The sequence below is a fragment of the Hydractinia symbiolongicarpus genome, chromosome 4 (genome assembly GCF_029227915.1).
Source record: "Hydractinia symbiolongicarpus strain clone_291-10 chromosome 4, HSymV2.1, whole genome shotgun sequence".
In the NCBI taxonomy this organism is placed as follows: domain Eukaryota; kingdom Metazoa; phylum Cnidaria; class Hydrozoa; order Anthoathecata; family Hydractiniidae; genus Hydractinia; species Hydractinia symbiolongicarpus.
In genome coordinates, this window is record NC_079878.1 from 12,416,575 (window position 1) to 12,434,058 (window position 17,484).

A 17,484-nucleotide genomic window follows, 5' to 3' on the forward strand; every position below is an offset into this window, starting at 1 on the left:
AAGTTGAAAAAGATAGAGAGGAATTTACACCATCTACTCATCTGAAACTTTAGTTTGACATGTTTGTAGAACTTGAAAACCCAACAGAAACGAAAGCTTCTTTATTAAACTTTTCTTTGTAATTGTAAAAATTGACATAAGAATACACTTGAGACACAAAATAACAATAAAAAAAATTAGATGCAAGTTAAGAATTATGTATACACCACAGACAAGAGCACAACAGAACATGTGACATACATAATGTAGAACGAAAATACATACAAGGTACATATATAACAAAACATAGACACATATATAATGAAAATTCGAGCTGTAAACTGTATAGTCTGTAGTGTCAAATGGTGCTCCCCCAAATATGTTTATTTGTTCTTAACTATGTATAGGTAGATAGATGTGCATATTTTACATGGCTAAAGTCACAAATATCTAGGAATATACCCTGTCCGTTATTCCCTTGCAGGGCCATAACTTAGATGCAGAGTCCTAGAGTATCTAATGATTATTTTGAGCCACACACACAATTAGGGTATGCGCTCTACCAGACAAGTCCCTGCAACATCTAGCAGCCCACACAGTGTGCTATCTCCCCAATTTTGCTCACATGGTTCAATCTAACTAGGGCTATTGTACCATTCGCTCACCCATTTTGAATTGCAGCGAAGGGGCATCCAACCTGTACAAAGTACATCAGTTATAACCACTGAGCTACAGTGCCACATAGTACTATGTGTTTTCCATTCTTTACTTTTCTCATACAAAAGTATTATATTGTTTGAGGTTTCACAATTCTTCATTGATATTTTTTATAGATGATGTCAAGCTTAACATTTGGTCCACAATGGTAAGAATGTAAATTGGAAATAGTTAATATGCTTTGTACTCTTTTGATTTGTTTTTTTTAGTTAAACATAAGAAAAAAGAAAATAAATTATTGTACTTTATATTTTGTCAAATTTTATGTTCTAAAAAGCCATGAAAAATATCAAGCGTCTTTGCTAATGACTTGATATTATGTGGTATACTTAGGGTAAAAATGTTCCATCACTTTATCATTATCTGTCTGTCTGATGACAGACAATCAGAATTATTTAATGTGGAATCAGGACAAAATCCAGGAATTTAAAACAGTGGCCTTTAGATCCAAATTGGGAATTTCTTTAATGATCTGGGAAAAAGTGATTTCATCTTCAGAGAGCAACAACAACAAGTGCTACCATTATTTAAACTTATTTTTAACCTTTCATGTGTTGCGTGATGGTTTGAGTTAATAAATTGGAACATTCAGGATAAATTGCAATTAAGAAATATATAACTGTTTAAAAACAACTGAGAAGACTAGATTAAATCCTGTGAATTAATTTTTTCCCTTGTGTTACAATTTATCTAGAGGAGTGCAGGGTAGTAAACGTTTTTAGGCTGTGAGTCTATATTATCTGTATTAATTATTATTATTTTATTATTTTAAGGGTAAGAGATTTGTCAAGTGGGGACAGTGGTGCTGCTGCGCCACCAAACACACCACCTCCTCGCAAGTACAAATTAGCAGAATTTCGATATGGTCGTGAGGAAATGCTGGCTTTACTTTCTGAAGATTATGAAATTCCATTGGGGTTAAAAGAGTTTGAGGATATTATAAATGAAAGACCTGTTGCACCACTGGCTTTTATTCCTGTTTCTGAGGAAGAAGAGGTATGAGAATGTTGGAACAAAGTTATTGTAGTGAATAAACTGCAATTATTGACCTAATAAAGCTGTCAAATATTTTTACTTAAAATGCATACATGCATATAATTTGTAAAACACAGCAACCCCATGATTTGCAGTTAAAAGCAAGAACTAATACTCCCCACAAAAAAACAAAAGGACAGTTCTGTTTATTTTTCGTTACATTTTTTCTTTTTTTGTGGTTAGAATTTGTTTCTATTCTAGCGATGCTTGATTGGTGGTGTAAACAGTTTGCTGGTCTTAAAAATGACGGGACGCGGTGGACCAGGAATGAGAGGAAGAGGTGGAATGAGGGGTGGAAGAGGTAAGATACCAGAAAAAAACAGCTTAAGAAGATGTAAAATTAATATCTTTTCTGCAAAGTTTATTTTCAATTTTTTTGCTACCTAATAGCAAATCTTTTTTTATTAGGTAGAGGAAGGGGTGATTATTCCCTACATCGCTCAGTTTCTTCAACTGATGATACATATGGTCAAAGATCTTGGGCAGATTCAAGGTAATATGCCCATTTTTTGTTTTGTTTTAGAATATAAAGAAAAAAGTGTTCAAAAAAAGTGTTGCTCAGATAAGTACATTCCATGCATGACGCAGCCTTTACCTAGGTGTCTTAGAAATTATAACTTTTTGCTTGACCCAAGGCAATGCTGCAAATGCAAAATTATAATGGTGCACTGCAATGACTATAAACAAAGTGACAGTCGTGCAGTACTCCATGACCTTTGAAGAGAAACAACATTGAAGTTTATGGATTTCAATGTTAGAGTTAAGAAGAAAAAATCTTCTTTTTATAAGTTGTTGAGATATATTTATATAGATATAAATTTTGAATTGACATGTATACATGCAACATTATTTATTTTAAGCCTTTCACGTGGTGGGTTTCATCGACCTGTTGGGAGAGGGGAAAGTCTTGAAGGTGGCACATGTAAGTTCTATTTGTCCATGTCACATTGAAAGAAGAACTTGGTAAGTATACAAAATTGTTACTTTAATAAGCAAAAGATGATTTCTCTGGTGTCTATGATACAATAATTTTAAAATTATAGCTCGCCCTGGATATGATTCACGGGCTCGGTTGTCTAGTGAAGGAGCATATCCAGCAAGACCAGGTGAATATTGGAGATCTAACAGTCAAGAACCAGCTGCTGCAACAACCCCTGGAGAGGATGAATGGAGACAGACCTTAGCTAATAAACCTTGGACTGGAAAGAAGGGGTCTGCAGGTAAAATATCACATTTTGCATCTTTGCATATTTTGCTAAATGCTAATGCTGTAATTTGTGGTTCAATGTATATTTTCTTTAATATATACAAAAGTTTTGGAAATAAAGCAACATTGGAACTTTGATTTTATTAATTCACCTTTTAAATACAAATTATGTGAAAAAGTGTAATTGCTGTGTTTTTAATGGAAGAAAAAATGAGTGTGTATAACTTAATCTTAGATAACAACCGCAATTGGAGGGATGCAAAGGATAACCAAGTACACGAATCATTAACACGCACTAAGTCTTGGTCACGCATGCAAAACAACGCGGAGTCAGACCTACCTGAGTGGTGCATGGATGACAGTGTTGATGGTAGCATGCCAGGTAGTTTTGATGCATCTGGTCAGTTCAGAGCTTTTAAAGTGAGTCTGTTTACCGAACCCAAATTGTTTCTTTAGTTCTTAATCTTTCATAATGTCTATCTTAAATAAGATAAATACTATAAAGACTTGTTTTTCACAGGAAAAGGGCAATGGTGACGAAAATGATAAAGCTTCTGAGGTTTGTGTTGCAATTTATATTTTTTTAATTTGCCTTTAGGGACCGTCTCAAAATGTTCGTACATAGTTCGTATAATTCGTATAAAAAACTTCGTATCGATTTATTAAATCTTTCGTATCATTTTATTTTTAATACGAACTTTTTCGTTTCATCAAAATTACAAGTTCGTATAAAGTTTGTATCATTTAAAATAAAGTTCGTATGTAGTTCGTAACATTTTTAAAGAAGTTCGTATAAAAATTTGCTTATACGAGGTTCGTTTATTATAATTGGACTATTATCTATAGTTTTATATTGAAGTTTTTTTCAACAATTATAAAGTTCGTTTCGTTATACGAACTTCGTTTATTTTAATTGGATTTATTATCTAAGGTCTTTAGGGATTGTCTCCACGGCATCGTAGAAAGCACAAAGATCTCCGTAGATTGTTAAAAAATCATGAAAACAGGATCGTAGAAAGCGAAAAGATCGCTGTGGAACGTTTAAAATTCATGAAAACGGGATCGTATAAAGCGAAAAGATCGCTTGTGTAGATTGAACCTATGAATATGCAATTTTACTAGTCTTTTCAAAGAAGTCAACCTCCTATATTTTACTTTTTTTATTTCTGGTTTCGTTTAAAGTTTGTATCATTTCTTTTCGTCTTTTAAAAAAAATCGTTTAATTCTTTTGTTTCTGGTTTCGTATTGAAATAGTTATGCGCAATTATGCCGGTACTTTTGAAGTTCGTTTTAAAATCGTATAGCAATTTACTTTGTTCAAAGTTCGTATCATTTCATTTTGTACGATAAAAAAACTTAGTTTAAGTTCGTATCATATATTAAAAAAGTTCGTATAAACTTTGTTTACATTTTTTATTTTAAACGAAGCACTTCGTATGACATTCGTTTCACGAAACGCAGTACTTCGTAGCGTTCGTATAATTATACGAAAAAAACATACGAACATTTTGAGACGATCCCTTAATTAATCAATGACATGTATAATTAGACAAGAAAATCCAGTTTTCCCCAACAGAAGAAAATGTTTAGTTCGTTTTTGTAACTTACCAGGAAAAAACAACTCTGTGGTACTTTTTCCACCCCATTAACTAGAGAAAAGTTTTTAGCGGGGGGGGGGGGGGGGGGGACATGTAAATAAGTACTCAGGCCTTTTCAGGAAAATTTTGATACGTGTGTGGCAAAAAGCATGCCTCTAGTATTTTAGGTGGGTTTTTGGGTGTGCTGCACTGGTTAAATTATAAACTTGTCATTTTGCAGATGACCTGAGTACTAGTCTAACTATACTACACGTACTATGTCTTCTCAAAATAATGTTTATCTGCCTTTTATAGAACATAAAAACATTTACAATATTTTTTAGCTGGTTGAAGACGCATTTGAAGATGAAAAAGAACAGGAACCACAAAATAACGACAGCAAAAATGAATTAAATGGCACAAAAACTTCTGAAAATAAAGACACAAAAACAAAATCGAACACTAAAGAAAAAAATAAAATAAAATCTGAACCTGACCCTGATAAGGAAAATTTGAAGGTTTCTAAGCATTCACCTATAGCAAACAATGTTAAACCACCTGAAAGTGAAGATAAGCTATCGAATGAACAAGAAAAAAATGAGAAATACCAACAACCACAACAAAATAACACTAGTCAAAATACCACTCAAATGCCATCTAGTGAACACAAAACTATAGACGAAGATTACGAATTAAACCTAGATCACATTACAAGCATGGTAGCAAAACTTGATGATGAATCTGATGAAGAAGAACGTGTTAACAAAGGTGTGCCTTCTCATGCCTTGGCATCACAAAATTCCTCTGTAGATCCCAGTATTGTGTTTGCGAAAAAAGCAGAGCCTGGTAAATCAATAAATGGTCTTCATGATTGGATCTATCGCGATCCACAAGGTGAAATCCAAGGTGTGTATTTTGTTTTGTTTTGTGGAAAAGTATCTGTATAAAACCAACACAATGCATTACACCACACATGCACTGTTTTAACAGGACCTTTTAACAACGATGAAATGTTGGAATGGTTTAAGGCAGGCTATTTTACGATGGGATTACAAGTTCGAAGAGTATGCGATGAAATGTTTTTGCCACTAGGTATGAAAAATGGTTTGCTCTGTTTTGTTGTTCTTTAATCTTTATTGTATAACAAGATGTTCCTACAATTAATGTATTGTACTTAATTAGGAGATGTTATCAAGTTATGGTCCAGAGTTCCTTTCCTTGCTAAAAGTCAGCCTCCACCTATAACAGTGAGTTAATATTGTGTTTTGGTGTTGGTGTTAAGGGGCATGTGTGACCTTTGCATACTATTGATTTCATCAGTGTTTACGATACCAAGAATAATATTTTAATCGTTTCATTAGGAAATGCAACGATCTCGCATTTTTATCACTATTCTCATGAAGCATTTTAATGACATTAATATAACACTAATACTATCAGAACTAAAATTTTTAATAAGTTTAGATAAATAATTTATGCCTCAAAGGGATCCTGAAACTGAAATTAAAAAACATTTGAAATATATCCTCACATGCTGTGGAAAAAGAAAATAATATTTTTTTCACAAATTATTAATTTAAGACAGACATTTCAGCATTGTAATTGCAGTTTGTATTGTGGAAAATTAGTATACGATTTTATATACACCCTTGTAGATTCCTCCAACTCATATTTGAAGTTTTGTTACCTCATACCAGCTCTTTTAAATTTTGTCACCTCATACCAGCTGTTTGCTACCTTTTTTGTGACTATAGCGTTTAGTGATTGTGGTTTTGTGCGGGTATTACTACCATTCAGCTGCAATACATTTTAAACTTCTTTTACATTCACATTATCTCTGTTACATCTGCACAACCATTCAAACTTCCAAAACCCATTTAAAATTTATTGATAAAAAATTTTGCGGTGATGAACACAAGTCAATTTCGCAAGGACTTTTTTTCGGTGATAATCAAAGGGGATGACTGGCGACAATAAAAGTGGATTTAAGGTGGCAGTAACCCTCTTTTAGCTGTTGAACAGATAGATCTTTTAGTCAGTGTGTATCTATACCAATTTTTATGTTATTTCTCGAAAATATTGGCATTCATGCACATACAGGCAGTTTTGTTTAATTTTTTAATTTGCTGAGTCAGCAGATGTACTCATAAATACGCAATAAAAAAAGAAGAAGTGCTCTAACTTTTTACAACCTCATAATTTTTCATTGACTTGTTTTAAAACAAACCTTGGGTTAATCATATTAAAGGGGAGTGCGGAAAACTTAACTTTTTTTGTAGACAATAAAACACCCTTGTCTTTGACACATAACTTAGTGAAGTTTCTAAGAGTAAAATACACTTGAATTCTTTTTGTAACAAAAATCATGGATCTCTTTCCAAAATGTTATTGTAAAAATAATACTGATGTTTGATAATGAAACAACAATTTTTTGCGAAGTATGAAAAATCAAATTAATTACCATTACATTTCTCTCTAAGCAACCTCTTTCCCACTGCCTGTTGTTTATTATTTTATTGGGTGGCGAGAGAACAAGTGTTGGAAATGAAGTTGCTCTGGAAAATATTCACAGACAAAATTTACATTTCAAGGCTAGCGCCTTAAGTATGAGTTAAAAAGCTAAGAAAAATTCAGGCCTACACATAATGAAAGAAATACTGTCTATGTTTGAAATACTGAAGATTTATTTCATTCTCATAAGCTCATTGTGATCAAAATTGTTCTACATGCATTATGCTTGACATACATTGTGTTCTTACCTTCTTTTTTACATTGTCTTGTAAAAAATTATGGCAATTGTACTTAATTTAGAAGTCAACTTAGAAAACTTTGGTAAACATTCAAAAAATTTGTGCTTAATCTGGGAATGTTGTTTGTATTTGTTAGGTTTTCACAAGCTTACTCTTAGCTTCTAAATGTATTAGAATTTCAATATTCTTAATGCAGGAAAATTTAAAGTATTTATTCATTATACAGATGTATATGTTGGGCTCCTTTTTTGTATGTAATTTGTTTTAAGTGCTAAGAAGACTTGATTATCTTTTTCTTCTTTATTAACCGTTTTGAATGCTCACTAAACCTTCTAGAATCAGATGTTGTTACAACATCAGCAGGCACAGCAGAACCAACTACAACAACAAACTCAACTCCAGCAACAAAACCAACTGCAACAACAAACCCAACTACAACGTTTACTTCAGCAACAGCAGCAGCAACAAATGAGGCAAGCTTTGCTGAAGCAGTTACAGGTAATTCCAAAATTTGTATTGAATTAATTTTCTTTTTTTTGTATTTGTACAAGTGTGTGTAGTTATTATTATACTAGATGATGATTAGTTATGTTTTTGTACCATATAATTTAGGTTCAACCAGATGGCAGGCCACAGGATTTAGGTCTTCCTGCAGAATTATCTGTATGGGGTGATTCGTCAAACAATGCAACACCAAGTATGTTTTTGATGTATTTTTTATGAAAGTCTTCTTCTGTGATCCTATAAGCAATGTTTGGCAATAATGTGTTATTGTTATACATTTGCGTCTATTTTAAGGTTCTGTTGCAAGTCCTTGGACTCCAACACAGGAACAAAATGCTTGGTCCTTACGAAAGTAAGAAGTCAAATTATATGTTTGTTTAGCATATAGAAAATATTTAAAATAATGAATTGTGACGAAGTATTAAGAAATTTTATTTAAACATTTATTTAAATAATTTAATCTACTAAGTAGATTAAATCCTAACATTGGTGATTAATGGATTAGTACTAAGCTTTGATACAGTAATAAATGTTTTAACCAGTATAATAATTGTCTCTTTTTTAAAGGTGTAGTTGACATTTTTTTATGCAAACTTTAGATCACCTCAAAATGCTTTAAGTTTGCGGCAAATAGAGGAGGACCAACAAAGACAAATTCAGGTATGTCTGTTAATCTTTTGTCTTTCTATTTTAAATTTAAAGTTCAATTTTACAACTGAATTCCATAATTTTCTTTAAATTTTAATGACTTTGTTTGTTGTCTTATAATTTGGCGAGTTATACATGCAGCTAAGAAAAATGTTAACTTAACTGAAACACAAGGTGAATCAGGACAGGGTGTTCGTAGGCCAAATTGAGTTGAAGGAAAAAAATAGCCAGCTTTTTCTTGATTTTTATCTTGTTTAAAAAATATGTAATTATATTTTTTTTATTTTCTGCGACCATTCAGGATAAATTCACTCCATTAATCACCAATGTTAGGATGTTTTAAGTGCCATATCTATAAAGGAATTTTTCCTATTGAGGGAGAATGTAGGGAGAGGAAGGCTGTTTTAAACTATTTGCTCCATTCGAACTTCCAATTTGAGATTAACCACTAATCACTGCATTGTTCTGAATGTTTTTTTCAAATTTGTCATTATTAGTCTAATGGCATGAAGGAAGAGAGAGATGCTGATAATAAATCCCCTAAGGAAGAAGAAGAAGGCAATGTATCAGACGGTGCTCAAAAAGAGGTTTGTTTTTTTATTATGTATGACCTCTCTCTTTCATAACAGATATTAAAAACATGACCTTAGTTTAGGAATGTAAATATAAGTACATATAGGCTATTAGCCTTCGTGAGTTTGAAGGAAATATTTTAACCGCATATGTTTTTAATTTATTGTAAGACTCAGTGTGAGTTTGGTGTCAAGGCATGAATGAAAAAATTAGCAAATGGTTTTTTAAAAATATCAGTGCACACATTGGTGAATTCAATGATTGTACCTACAAACTGCCAACCCAGTAGAATCAGATTTCTAGCAAAATGTACAACAATATTTTAGTTCTAAAGCTATCTTCAGAGGATGATTATTCTGACTTTTATTCTAAATCTGACTTTTCAACTTTCGACTGAAAAACAATGCTTGTCTAATAAGACCAACTGATTGTATAAAATCTCATATCAACGTTTTTGTTGGTAGCCTGGCATAAGTTAAATTGTTTTTGTAAAACCCATCTTTTTTTAAAGCTTGGTTATAAAGCTTTGCCTTTTCTCTTCAGGAAGATAATGGTGAGTTTAAAACAGCCGAAAGCCCAAAAAAGAAAAACAAGAAAAAGTCCAAAAACAAAACAGAAGATGATGCAACAGATAAGGTTGGAGTCAATTTTAAGTTGTTCACAATTTACACATTTATTTGCAGTTCTCCAAGAGCATTTGTTCTCACTTATTATTCTATTATTTCAAAAATTTGATAAAGATTAAGTATGTCTAAGCAAGTTTAAGTGGATATGAAAAATAAAAAAAAATTGGTGATATTGCGTTATTTTTTATCATGATTTTTTCATCCCAAATAGAATACAATTTGTTGTAACCAGGTGCTAAAATAGGTGGAGCATTTCGATTATCATTTTGTACCCTAAGAACTCACTTGTTAATTTAAAGGAACAGAACAAATACTTGTAAAAAATAGCTGTAAAAAGGTTCGAATATCAGGAAAATAATGAGTTAATATTGAGTGGACAACCTGTTTTAGTCATTCATACATATTACCACACTTAGCTGGCTGTAATGATTTTACAGAGAGAAAATGCAGCATGCTTTTCAGATTCTGAATTTCTTACTTATAGTGGTCCACCCCTAGTTGTTTGCAGGTTAAATTCAGATTTGATATTAGCCCTTTTGACTGAGTGGTAATTCAACTAAGAAACTCTCTGTACCTACAATAAAACCCAAGTAAGAACTACTGTACCCTATGGCAGCTGCTCTGAACACTTCTACATATGTGCAAGTTTATTTTTGCACTTGCTGAGAAAATCTTTCAGCTTCACAACTTTCTTTGCACAGGTTTCCTATCCGAGTTTGTACTTTGCATAATGCTAGTTTTTCTGTGTGTAGAAACAGCAAGAAGCTGAACAAAAAAACCGTGAAAAGGAAGAGCTTCAAAGAAAAGCACTGGAAGCATTAAAGCAGCAACAGCAATTTCAACAGCAACAGAAAATTGCAGAACAGCAAAGGTTATTAGCTGAACAAAACAGAAGGGAAGAGGAAATCAGACTAAAACAACACCAGCAACAACAACAACAAATGCAACAACATTTATTGTATCAGAAATATCAACAAGAACAACAAAGAAAACAACAACAACAACAACAACAGCAGGTTGTTATCTATAACTTTGCTGAAGTTTCTCTGTATAACTTCATGCCATCATGATCCGAATTACTACCAAACGTCTTTAAGCGATCCCACGCCCAACAAAATTTTTCAAGTGCTCAATATTTTCGGGAGACTCTAAACGAAATCTTTAGAAATATTTAAGAACCCATGTAAAAAAATGAAAACAAATGAGTGACCAGAGTGTTATTTCAAATTAATTTAATTTAATGTAAACTGTGTCTAGTCTTACAGACTGGATTCGCTTGAAGAAATTTTCTAATTTATTTAGGTGTTGGTGGCAGTGTTTTATTATTTTTGTGAATTTTGTTAATTATCTTTCTTTACTCGTTGTGAACATTTTCTTAAATTGCAGAGTATGGCATCCACATGGTCACGTGTTTCAGCCTCAAACTCAGCTCCCTCTTTGGCAGAAATCCAACGATTGCAAGAACGAAAAGAGGCCGAGCTACAAGAGCACATGAAAGCGATTCAACAGCACGAATTGATGCAACAACAAAAGAGAGCTTTAGCAGCAAGTTGGGCGCAGCATCAAGGGTACGTGGCATGTTACTTTTAGGAATGAAATCTTTAAAATATGGTGTAATCCGACATGTTGATTTTTCCTTTCCTTAATTTTCTTGCCCATAATTTGTAAATGCAACGTATCTCCTCTGACAGGCATCAGTAACACATGCTAATCCATTGTTGTTTATTTTCAGATACCAGCAGCAACAACAACAAAAAGTTAAATCTTTGATCGACATTCAAGCTGAGGAAGCAAAGAAAGTAATGCAGCAGCAACACATAAAACAACAGCATCAACTGAAGCAACAACAGCAGCAGGCTCGACAGCAACAACAGGTATATAAGTTAGCTTGCACTCCTTGTCATATAAACGCTTGTCCAGGGAAAACCTAAATTAAGATGTTAAAATATTAAAAAAAACAGTTAATATAACTAATACTAACTAATAGAATTTAATGGAGTTTTATGTTGACAGTGGTTGTAGTATGTTTTCACAAATACCTGCTCTGCTCTTTTCCGTATTCATATATGCTAAATCTTTCCATGCGTGTTCTTTGTGAGCACAAAGAGCGGAATACAAACAATGAAATTTACTCAGGGCTACAACTCGCTGCCATGGAATGCTGCTGGTCAACCGATCCACGCTAAACCCAACAAACCGGACTCAAACGCTATGTTTTGGGACGATGTTATCGGGTTGCCATCAAGAGTGAATGGTTCTATGAACAACCAACCAAAGGCGCAACAACAGAGAAAAGCTTACAGGTGAGTTTAGGTGATATGTTTGCGATGTTAGCATAATGGCAGACACTGTTAGCTACATTGTGGTGTACGCAAAGCACGTATTAATTTTTTTTGCATTAAATATATTTTTACATGCTATAAACAAAAAGAAAGTAATTCTAGCAACTAGCGTATTAGAGAAAATATTTTCGGAAATCTGTTGCAATTATTAATTTGGCGTTTCAGGGTGGTGCGAAAACGAAATTGGTGATCTGTTTATAAAAATAATTGGATTAGTATTTACATGAGCTTACATAGTTCCCTGAAACAAATTATAAGTTTTTTACATTTTGATTTCTTAGTGATTTTCCTCCAGTATCAACGATGAATAAAATGAACAAACGAGACATCAAAGAGCAGGTAAAGCGTACTGTTCATTTATCTGCGGCTGAATATGATGTGAAAAAAATGATCGGGAATAACTTATTGTCTTTGATTTTTTGGCACAAATTATGTTCCGTACCAAAAATGAAGTACTCAAAGATGCAAATTCGTGTGTAGTTATTAAAATGTGGAAGCGTCCAGTCTGTTATTCATAATGGTATAACATTTTCTCTCTAAAAATAACTGATTTGTAGTTTTTTCACCTGTTCATCAGAAGGGTGAAGATATGAGAAGCTTTTTTTGGCTAATCCAAGCCTTTTAGAATGCTTTTAAATTTTCACCTCTATTTTAGGAAACTTCTTGATTCATTTTGTAAATTCATGTCTGAACACTGTATATACGTGTATTTATTTTTTAGGAAATTGTTAACAGGATATTTCAAGCACCAACGCCAAGTTCAGACTTTGTGAACTGGGTTGAACGAAATTTACCTGCTGTCAAGAGAGCTATCGATGGTAAGTATGTTTTGTGTTGTGAAAAAAATTTGAATTTAAAATTACCTTGTGAAGTTACGTGTTTTAAATGGCGTGCATTTCTTTTAGTGCCGACTGTTGTATCCTTTCTTCAAGATATTGAATCACCTTATGAGGTAATGATTTCAATTATTATGTTGTATCCTATAAACTAAATAATTTGTATGTACAGTTGACCCAGGAAGGTTTTTGGCGCCTGGGTTTCAGATAGTAGCAATAGATGACAGGTAGTCGGGTTGTTAAACACCTAATGAAAAAGAAGTGAAATTTATATATGGATTCTTCCGGGTCTCCAGAAATTGTTCTATTTTTTATCTTATTTCTTATATTTTCAGACCTGATGGTAGAGGTGTTTATATATATATAAAAAGCTAGGACACCGGACACATTTTTTAACTCTAAGGGCGCTTTATAAAAATTTCCAAAACATTTTCTACGTTGCAGGAATTTGCAGTGACCCACGGTTGGAAAGTCAGTTTAATCCTTTCTCATTCTGTGTCCTCTCACGGAAAAACACAGCAGAAGGCTACGTCCCCTGCAGTCTCACGTGTACGCCATTTCCCTCCCTTGTGCAATGATGAGTTAAACAAATTTAATTCACTCCAAAAATATAACTAAAGTTTTCTTTGTTTTCTTGTTACAGATTCACGAATACATGCGCACATATCTGGGTGACAGCAAGGAACAGAAAGAATTCGTGCGAGAATTTCTGGAACGTCGTAATAAAACTGATCCAAACCAACAAAGTGTTAGTAACTTCGCTTCAGCCAGCCGTTATGCTGCTTATAAGTGAATACTTTTGTTCTTCAATGCTTTTTATTCTCATTTTAAGAGCGAGGCAGGCACGTTGTAGACTCGATTTTTACCCTCCTTTGGAAAAGTTTTTATAAATAACTGCCATAATAATCAGATTTGATTTTAGTATTTTATTTGTGTTCTGTATTAAAAATCTTTGAAGATCGACTAAAAATGGTGTTTTATAAGGAACATCTGCATCAATAACTACTTTTATACCTAAAAAGAAAAAGCTACTGTATTACTCTGCCTGAGCCAAAAATCTTATATTTCTTATAAAAAAAGGAATGTTAATTTGCGAGTTTTGGGAGAAAATTTAGTGCTGTGTCTGCTTGTTAGTTGTTAGGTAACGAAACCTTGTTGCTGAAACTTCCAGTTTTTTGTTTAGGCAAAGAAACTACCAGGAAAGGTAATGGACAATAAACAATCGGCTGCCGGTACGCCAGACGACGATGGCTTTGAAGATGTAAAGAAAAACAAGAAGAAGAAGAAAATGCAGAAAGTAAATCCTAACCTCCTCGGATTCCAATGCAATGCTGCTCCAGAAATTTTAAATCGAGAAGGAGAAGTTGAAAGCGTGGCTACTGCAGTTGCGAAAGGGAAGAAATAAAGGCTGATATTATTTTTTTTATATTTTCGTTATCATTTTTCTTGGGGCAGCAATTCATGATTTTCTGAACAATGTTCACATTTTTTTATCAGATCTAGAAAAACAGGCTCAATAAATTTTCTCGTTTATATTTCGTTATTCCTAACATTAAACTTGATCTTCGACACTCTGTTTCGCGTTTTTATCTTACGTTCTTCGTTGTTTTGTGTGGTGGTGTAAATGTATTTGTTACTTTTTTCCTTTCCTTTTAGTGCAGTTGTTTTTTTTGTCATATAGAGACGGGTTTTACTTCTAAAATAGAAGCATCTAGTACATCAATAATCATCATCATTAGTTTGTTGTTTTCTCTCATTTTAAACGGCGTATGATCCTATGGTTCTTGTTTCATCACATTGTACAGATATTATTGGCTTGTCATTATTATAAAACGATAAAAATCGATTGCTTTCTTATCGTTACTCGAAAGCAATCGATAGCTTACTTTAGTTTTAATAATCTAACTATATAATGGAGATATATTCGACACGATCCGTGATAATACTTGTTAGCGTTACTTTTGTATATATTCACCGGATAAAATGTCAGTAACGAAACATTTTTTTTATTTTATGCCACTTCAAATTGTTTTATTTGTATCCATGGAAGTAACTTTCTGGTACACATAACCCATGTATGACTTTTCGTTATTGTGCGTAAAGGTCTTTTGTAAGTAAAAGTGAAAAGTTCGAGTTTAAACCATCTTTTTTGAGTTTTTATATAGGTACGCATTTAATCACTTTACTTCCAGTTTCTTTCAGTGTTTTTACTGATAGGAGCTAATAAACTTCCTGTTGACGAGGTTGTTTTTATGTTGTGTTATTGTTTTTCATCCGGACCAGACTGTTTATAGATGATGGAAAAATAAAACAGAGCATATAAAAGTGCATTTTTATTTCCTCGTCCTTTCTTACGTATGAACTGAACCCATCTGCAAGTGATTTGTTTGTTTGTTAAACCAAGATGTCTACTCTGTCAGGAATGACAGTGATTTCCATAATATTTTCAAAATGTCAGCAAACAAGTCAGAAATTAAGTAATTTCATTCATTTTTCCAGGAAAATGTCAAGAATTTCAGGGTTGGGTCAATCAGAACTATTTTTATTTTAGAAAATATTAATTGAATTTTAAGTCTGTTTTTTAGCATTAATTTTGTACAATTTGATGCCCTTTACTTAGATTTGCAATGTCCTGCTGGGTCTCCTGGTTAGATCTTATACAATAGAGCATCAGGCAAAAATACTAAAGACACTGGAGCTCGGTTGAATGTTGCTGAGTCAGGGAATTGCTTATCTTTTTTATCTAACCTCGTTTCCAAGGCTTGCTAGGTTTTTAGGTTAAGTTCCAATATAAAAAACATGACCAGCCCTTGGGGCGAAAATGTTTATCAATCGATGTAAATAAAAATTTTAAAAGACTGAAAACGAAAAAAAGCGAAGATGTTTATTAACGATTTTGCACGATTAGAAGCGCGTCTTGCTTGCAAGCAGGACATTCCGATTTTAAATTTTTGTTACGTTTTAAAACCCCTTAAAACAGGACGATCTTGGTTAAAAACTTTAAGTAAAAAATATATATATCTATAAAGAACAACCTCTTCCCCACAGCTTTTTTGTCTTTCTTATAATCTCAGACTGTGAGAAAAGAAAAGAATACAATGGTGTCAAAAAGAGTCCTGGGGTCAAGGTAGTCGGAAGGAATCAGCTAAAAGACGCGATGCTTACGGCGGTAGCTTTCTCCTTCATTTAAAACAACTTTCTTCGCAGGATTAATTAAACTTTTCATGAAATGCTCGATCAATCTTAATTCTTAATTGATTTAAAAATGAAGTATTTGTTAGTAACATTGAAAATAGAAGAAAATATTCAGATTTATCCCATGAACGTTTTTTTGAGACACATCCTCTCCCGTGCATTTGTATCGTTTTGACATCGGAACGGCTTATAAACGGGCCTAAATCGAAATGGAATAATTGCGTTCCGTTTACAAAAACGGGACGTACTACTTTGTAGAAACGGGCTGGCTCCACTTACGGGAAGCACTTCATGGAAGGATCCATTTAGTCTGTGAATATGTCGTATCCGACATTGTCGTATTCTTCCAACGACATCCGACACACGACGTTAAGCAATTTATCAACGCCGTAATGTTGTTAACACATAATACTGCCTACTATACATACTACTGCCTAGCATAATATCTTTGTAATATACAGTAATACAGTGTAGTACATAGTAATATCCCGTATTTTACACTGTATTACTTTGTAGTATTCGGTAATATACTGTAATACCTTGTAGTATTCGGTAATACACTGTAATGCCTTGTAGTATTCAGTAATACACTGTAATACCTTGTAGTATTCGGTAATACACTGTAATACCTTGTAGTATTCAGTAATACACTGTAATACCTTGTAGTATTCGGTAATACACTGTAATGCCTTGTAGTATTCAGTAATACACTGTAATACCTTGTAGTATTCGGTAATACACTGTAATACCTTGTAGTATTCAGTAATACACTGTAATACCTTGTAGTATTCGGTAATATACTGTAATACCTTGTAGTATTCGGTAATACACTGTAATGCCTTGTAGTATTCAGTAATACACTGTAATACCTTGTAGTATTCGGTAATACACTGTAATACCTTGTAGTATTCAGTAATACACTGTAATACCTTGTAGTATTCGGTAATACACTGTAATACCTTGTAGTACACTGTAATACCTTGTAATATTCGGTAGTATACTGTAATACCTTGTAGTATTTAGTAATACACTGTAATACCTTGTAGTATTCAGTAATACACTGTAATACTTTGTAGTATTCAGTAATACACTGTAATACCTTGTAGTATTCAGTAATACACTGTAATACCTTGTAGTACACTGTAATACCTTGTAATATTCGGTAGTATACTGTAATACTTTGTAGTATTCAGTAATACACTGTAATACCTTGTAGTACACTGTAATACCTTGTAATATTCGGTAGTATACTGTAATACCTTGTAGTACACTGTAATACCTTGTAGTATTCGGTAATATACTGTAATGCCTTGTAGTATTCAGTAATACACTGTAATACCTTGTAGTATTCAGTAATACACTGTAATACCTTGTAGTATTCGGTAATATACTGTAATGCCTTGTAGTATTCGGTAATACACTGTAATACCTTGTAGTATTCAGTAATACACTGTAGTACTTAGTAATATACTGTAATATTTTGTAGTATTCAGTA

At 33.0% G+C, this 17,484-nt stretch overlaps 1 protein-coding gene across 4 annotated transcripts in view; it reads left to right on the forward strand.

Annotated features, from left to right (window-relative positions):
• LOC130641333 (GRB10-interacting GYF protein 2-like) overlaps positions 1-15,119 on the forward strand; it is a 17,119-nt gene extending 2,000 nt beyond the window's left edge. For 2 of the 4 annotated variants that reach the window (XM_057448085.1, XM_057448086.1), the window contains exons 2-27: positions 813-844; positions 1,470-1,692; positions 1,933-2,032; positions 2,140-2,224; positions 2,592-2,653; positions 2,775-2,951; positions 3,174-3,358; positions 3,459-3,497; positions 4,860-5,421; positions 5,506-5,607; positions 5,698-5,762; positions 7,602-7,763; positions 7,878-7,962; positions 8,064-8,121; positions 8,369-8,429; positions 8,915-9,004; positions 9,534-9,626; positions 10,369-10,632; positions 11,003-11,184; positions 11,349-11,490; positions 11,753-11,919; positions 12,240-12,297; positions 12,680-12,776; positions 12,864-12,910; positions 13,438-13,542; positions 13,978-15,119. In XM_057448085.1, coding sequence (XP_057304068.1) covers positions 813-844; positions 1,470-1,692; positions 1,933-2,032; positions 2,140-2,224; positions 2,592-2,653; positions 2,775-2,951; positions 3,174-3,358; positions 3,459-3,497; positions 4,860-5,421; positions 5,506-5,607; positions 5,698-5,762; positions 7,602-7,763; positions 7,878-7,962; positions 8,064-8,121; positions 8,369-8,429; positions 8,915-9,004; positions 9,534-9,626; positions 10,369-10,632; positions 11,003-11,184; positions 11,349-11,490; positions 11,753-11,919; positions 12,240-12,297; positions 12,680-12,776; positions 12,864-12,910; positions 13,438-13,542; positions 13,978-14,199 — 3,465 coding nt within the window. In that variant the 3' untranslated portion in view covers positions 14,200-15,119. Of the gene's footprint in view, positions 1-812; positions 845-1,469; positions 1,693-1,932; positions 2,033-2,139; positions 2,225-2,591; positions 2,654-2,774; positions 2,952-3,173; positions 3,359-3,458; positions 3,498-4,859; positions 5,422-5,505; positions 5,608-5,697; positions 5,763-7,601; positions 7,764-7,877; positions 7,963-8,063; positions 8,122-8,368; positions 8,430-8,914; positions 9,005-9,533; positions 9,627-10,368; positions 10,633-11,002; positions 11,185-11,348; positions 11,491-11,752; positions 11,920-12,239; positions 12,298-12,679; positions 12,777-12,863; positions 12,911-13,437; positions 13,584-13,977 lie in introns of all 4 variants that reach the window. The other 2 variants (XM_057448088.1, XM_057448087.1) reach the window with 2 other exon arrangements.
• Positions 15,120-17,484: the final 2,365 nt, after the last annotated feature.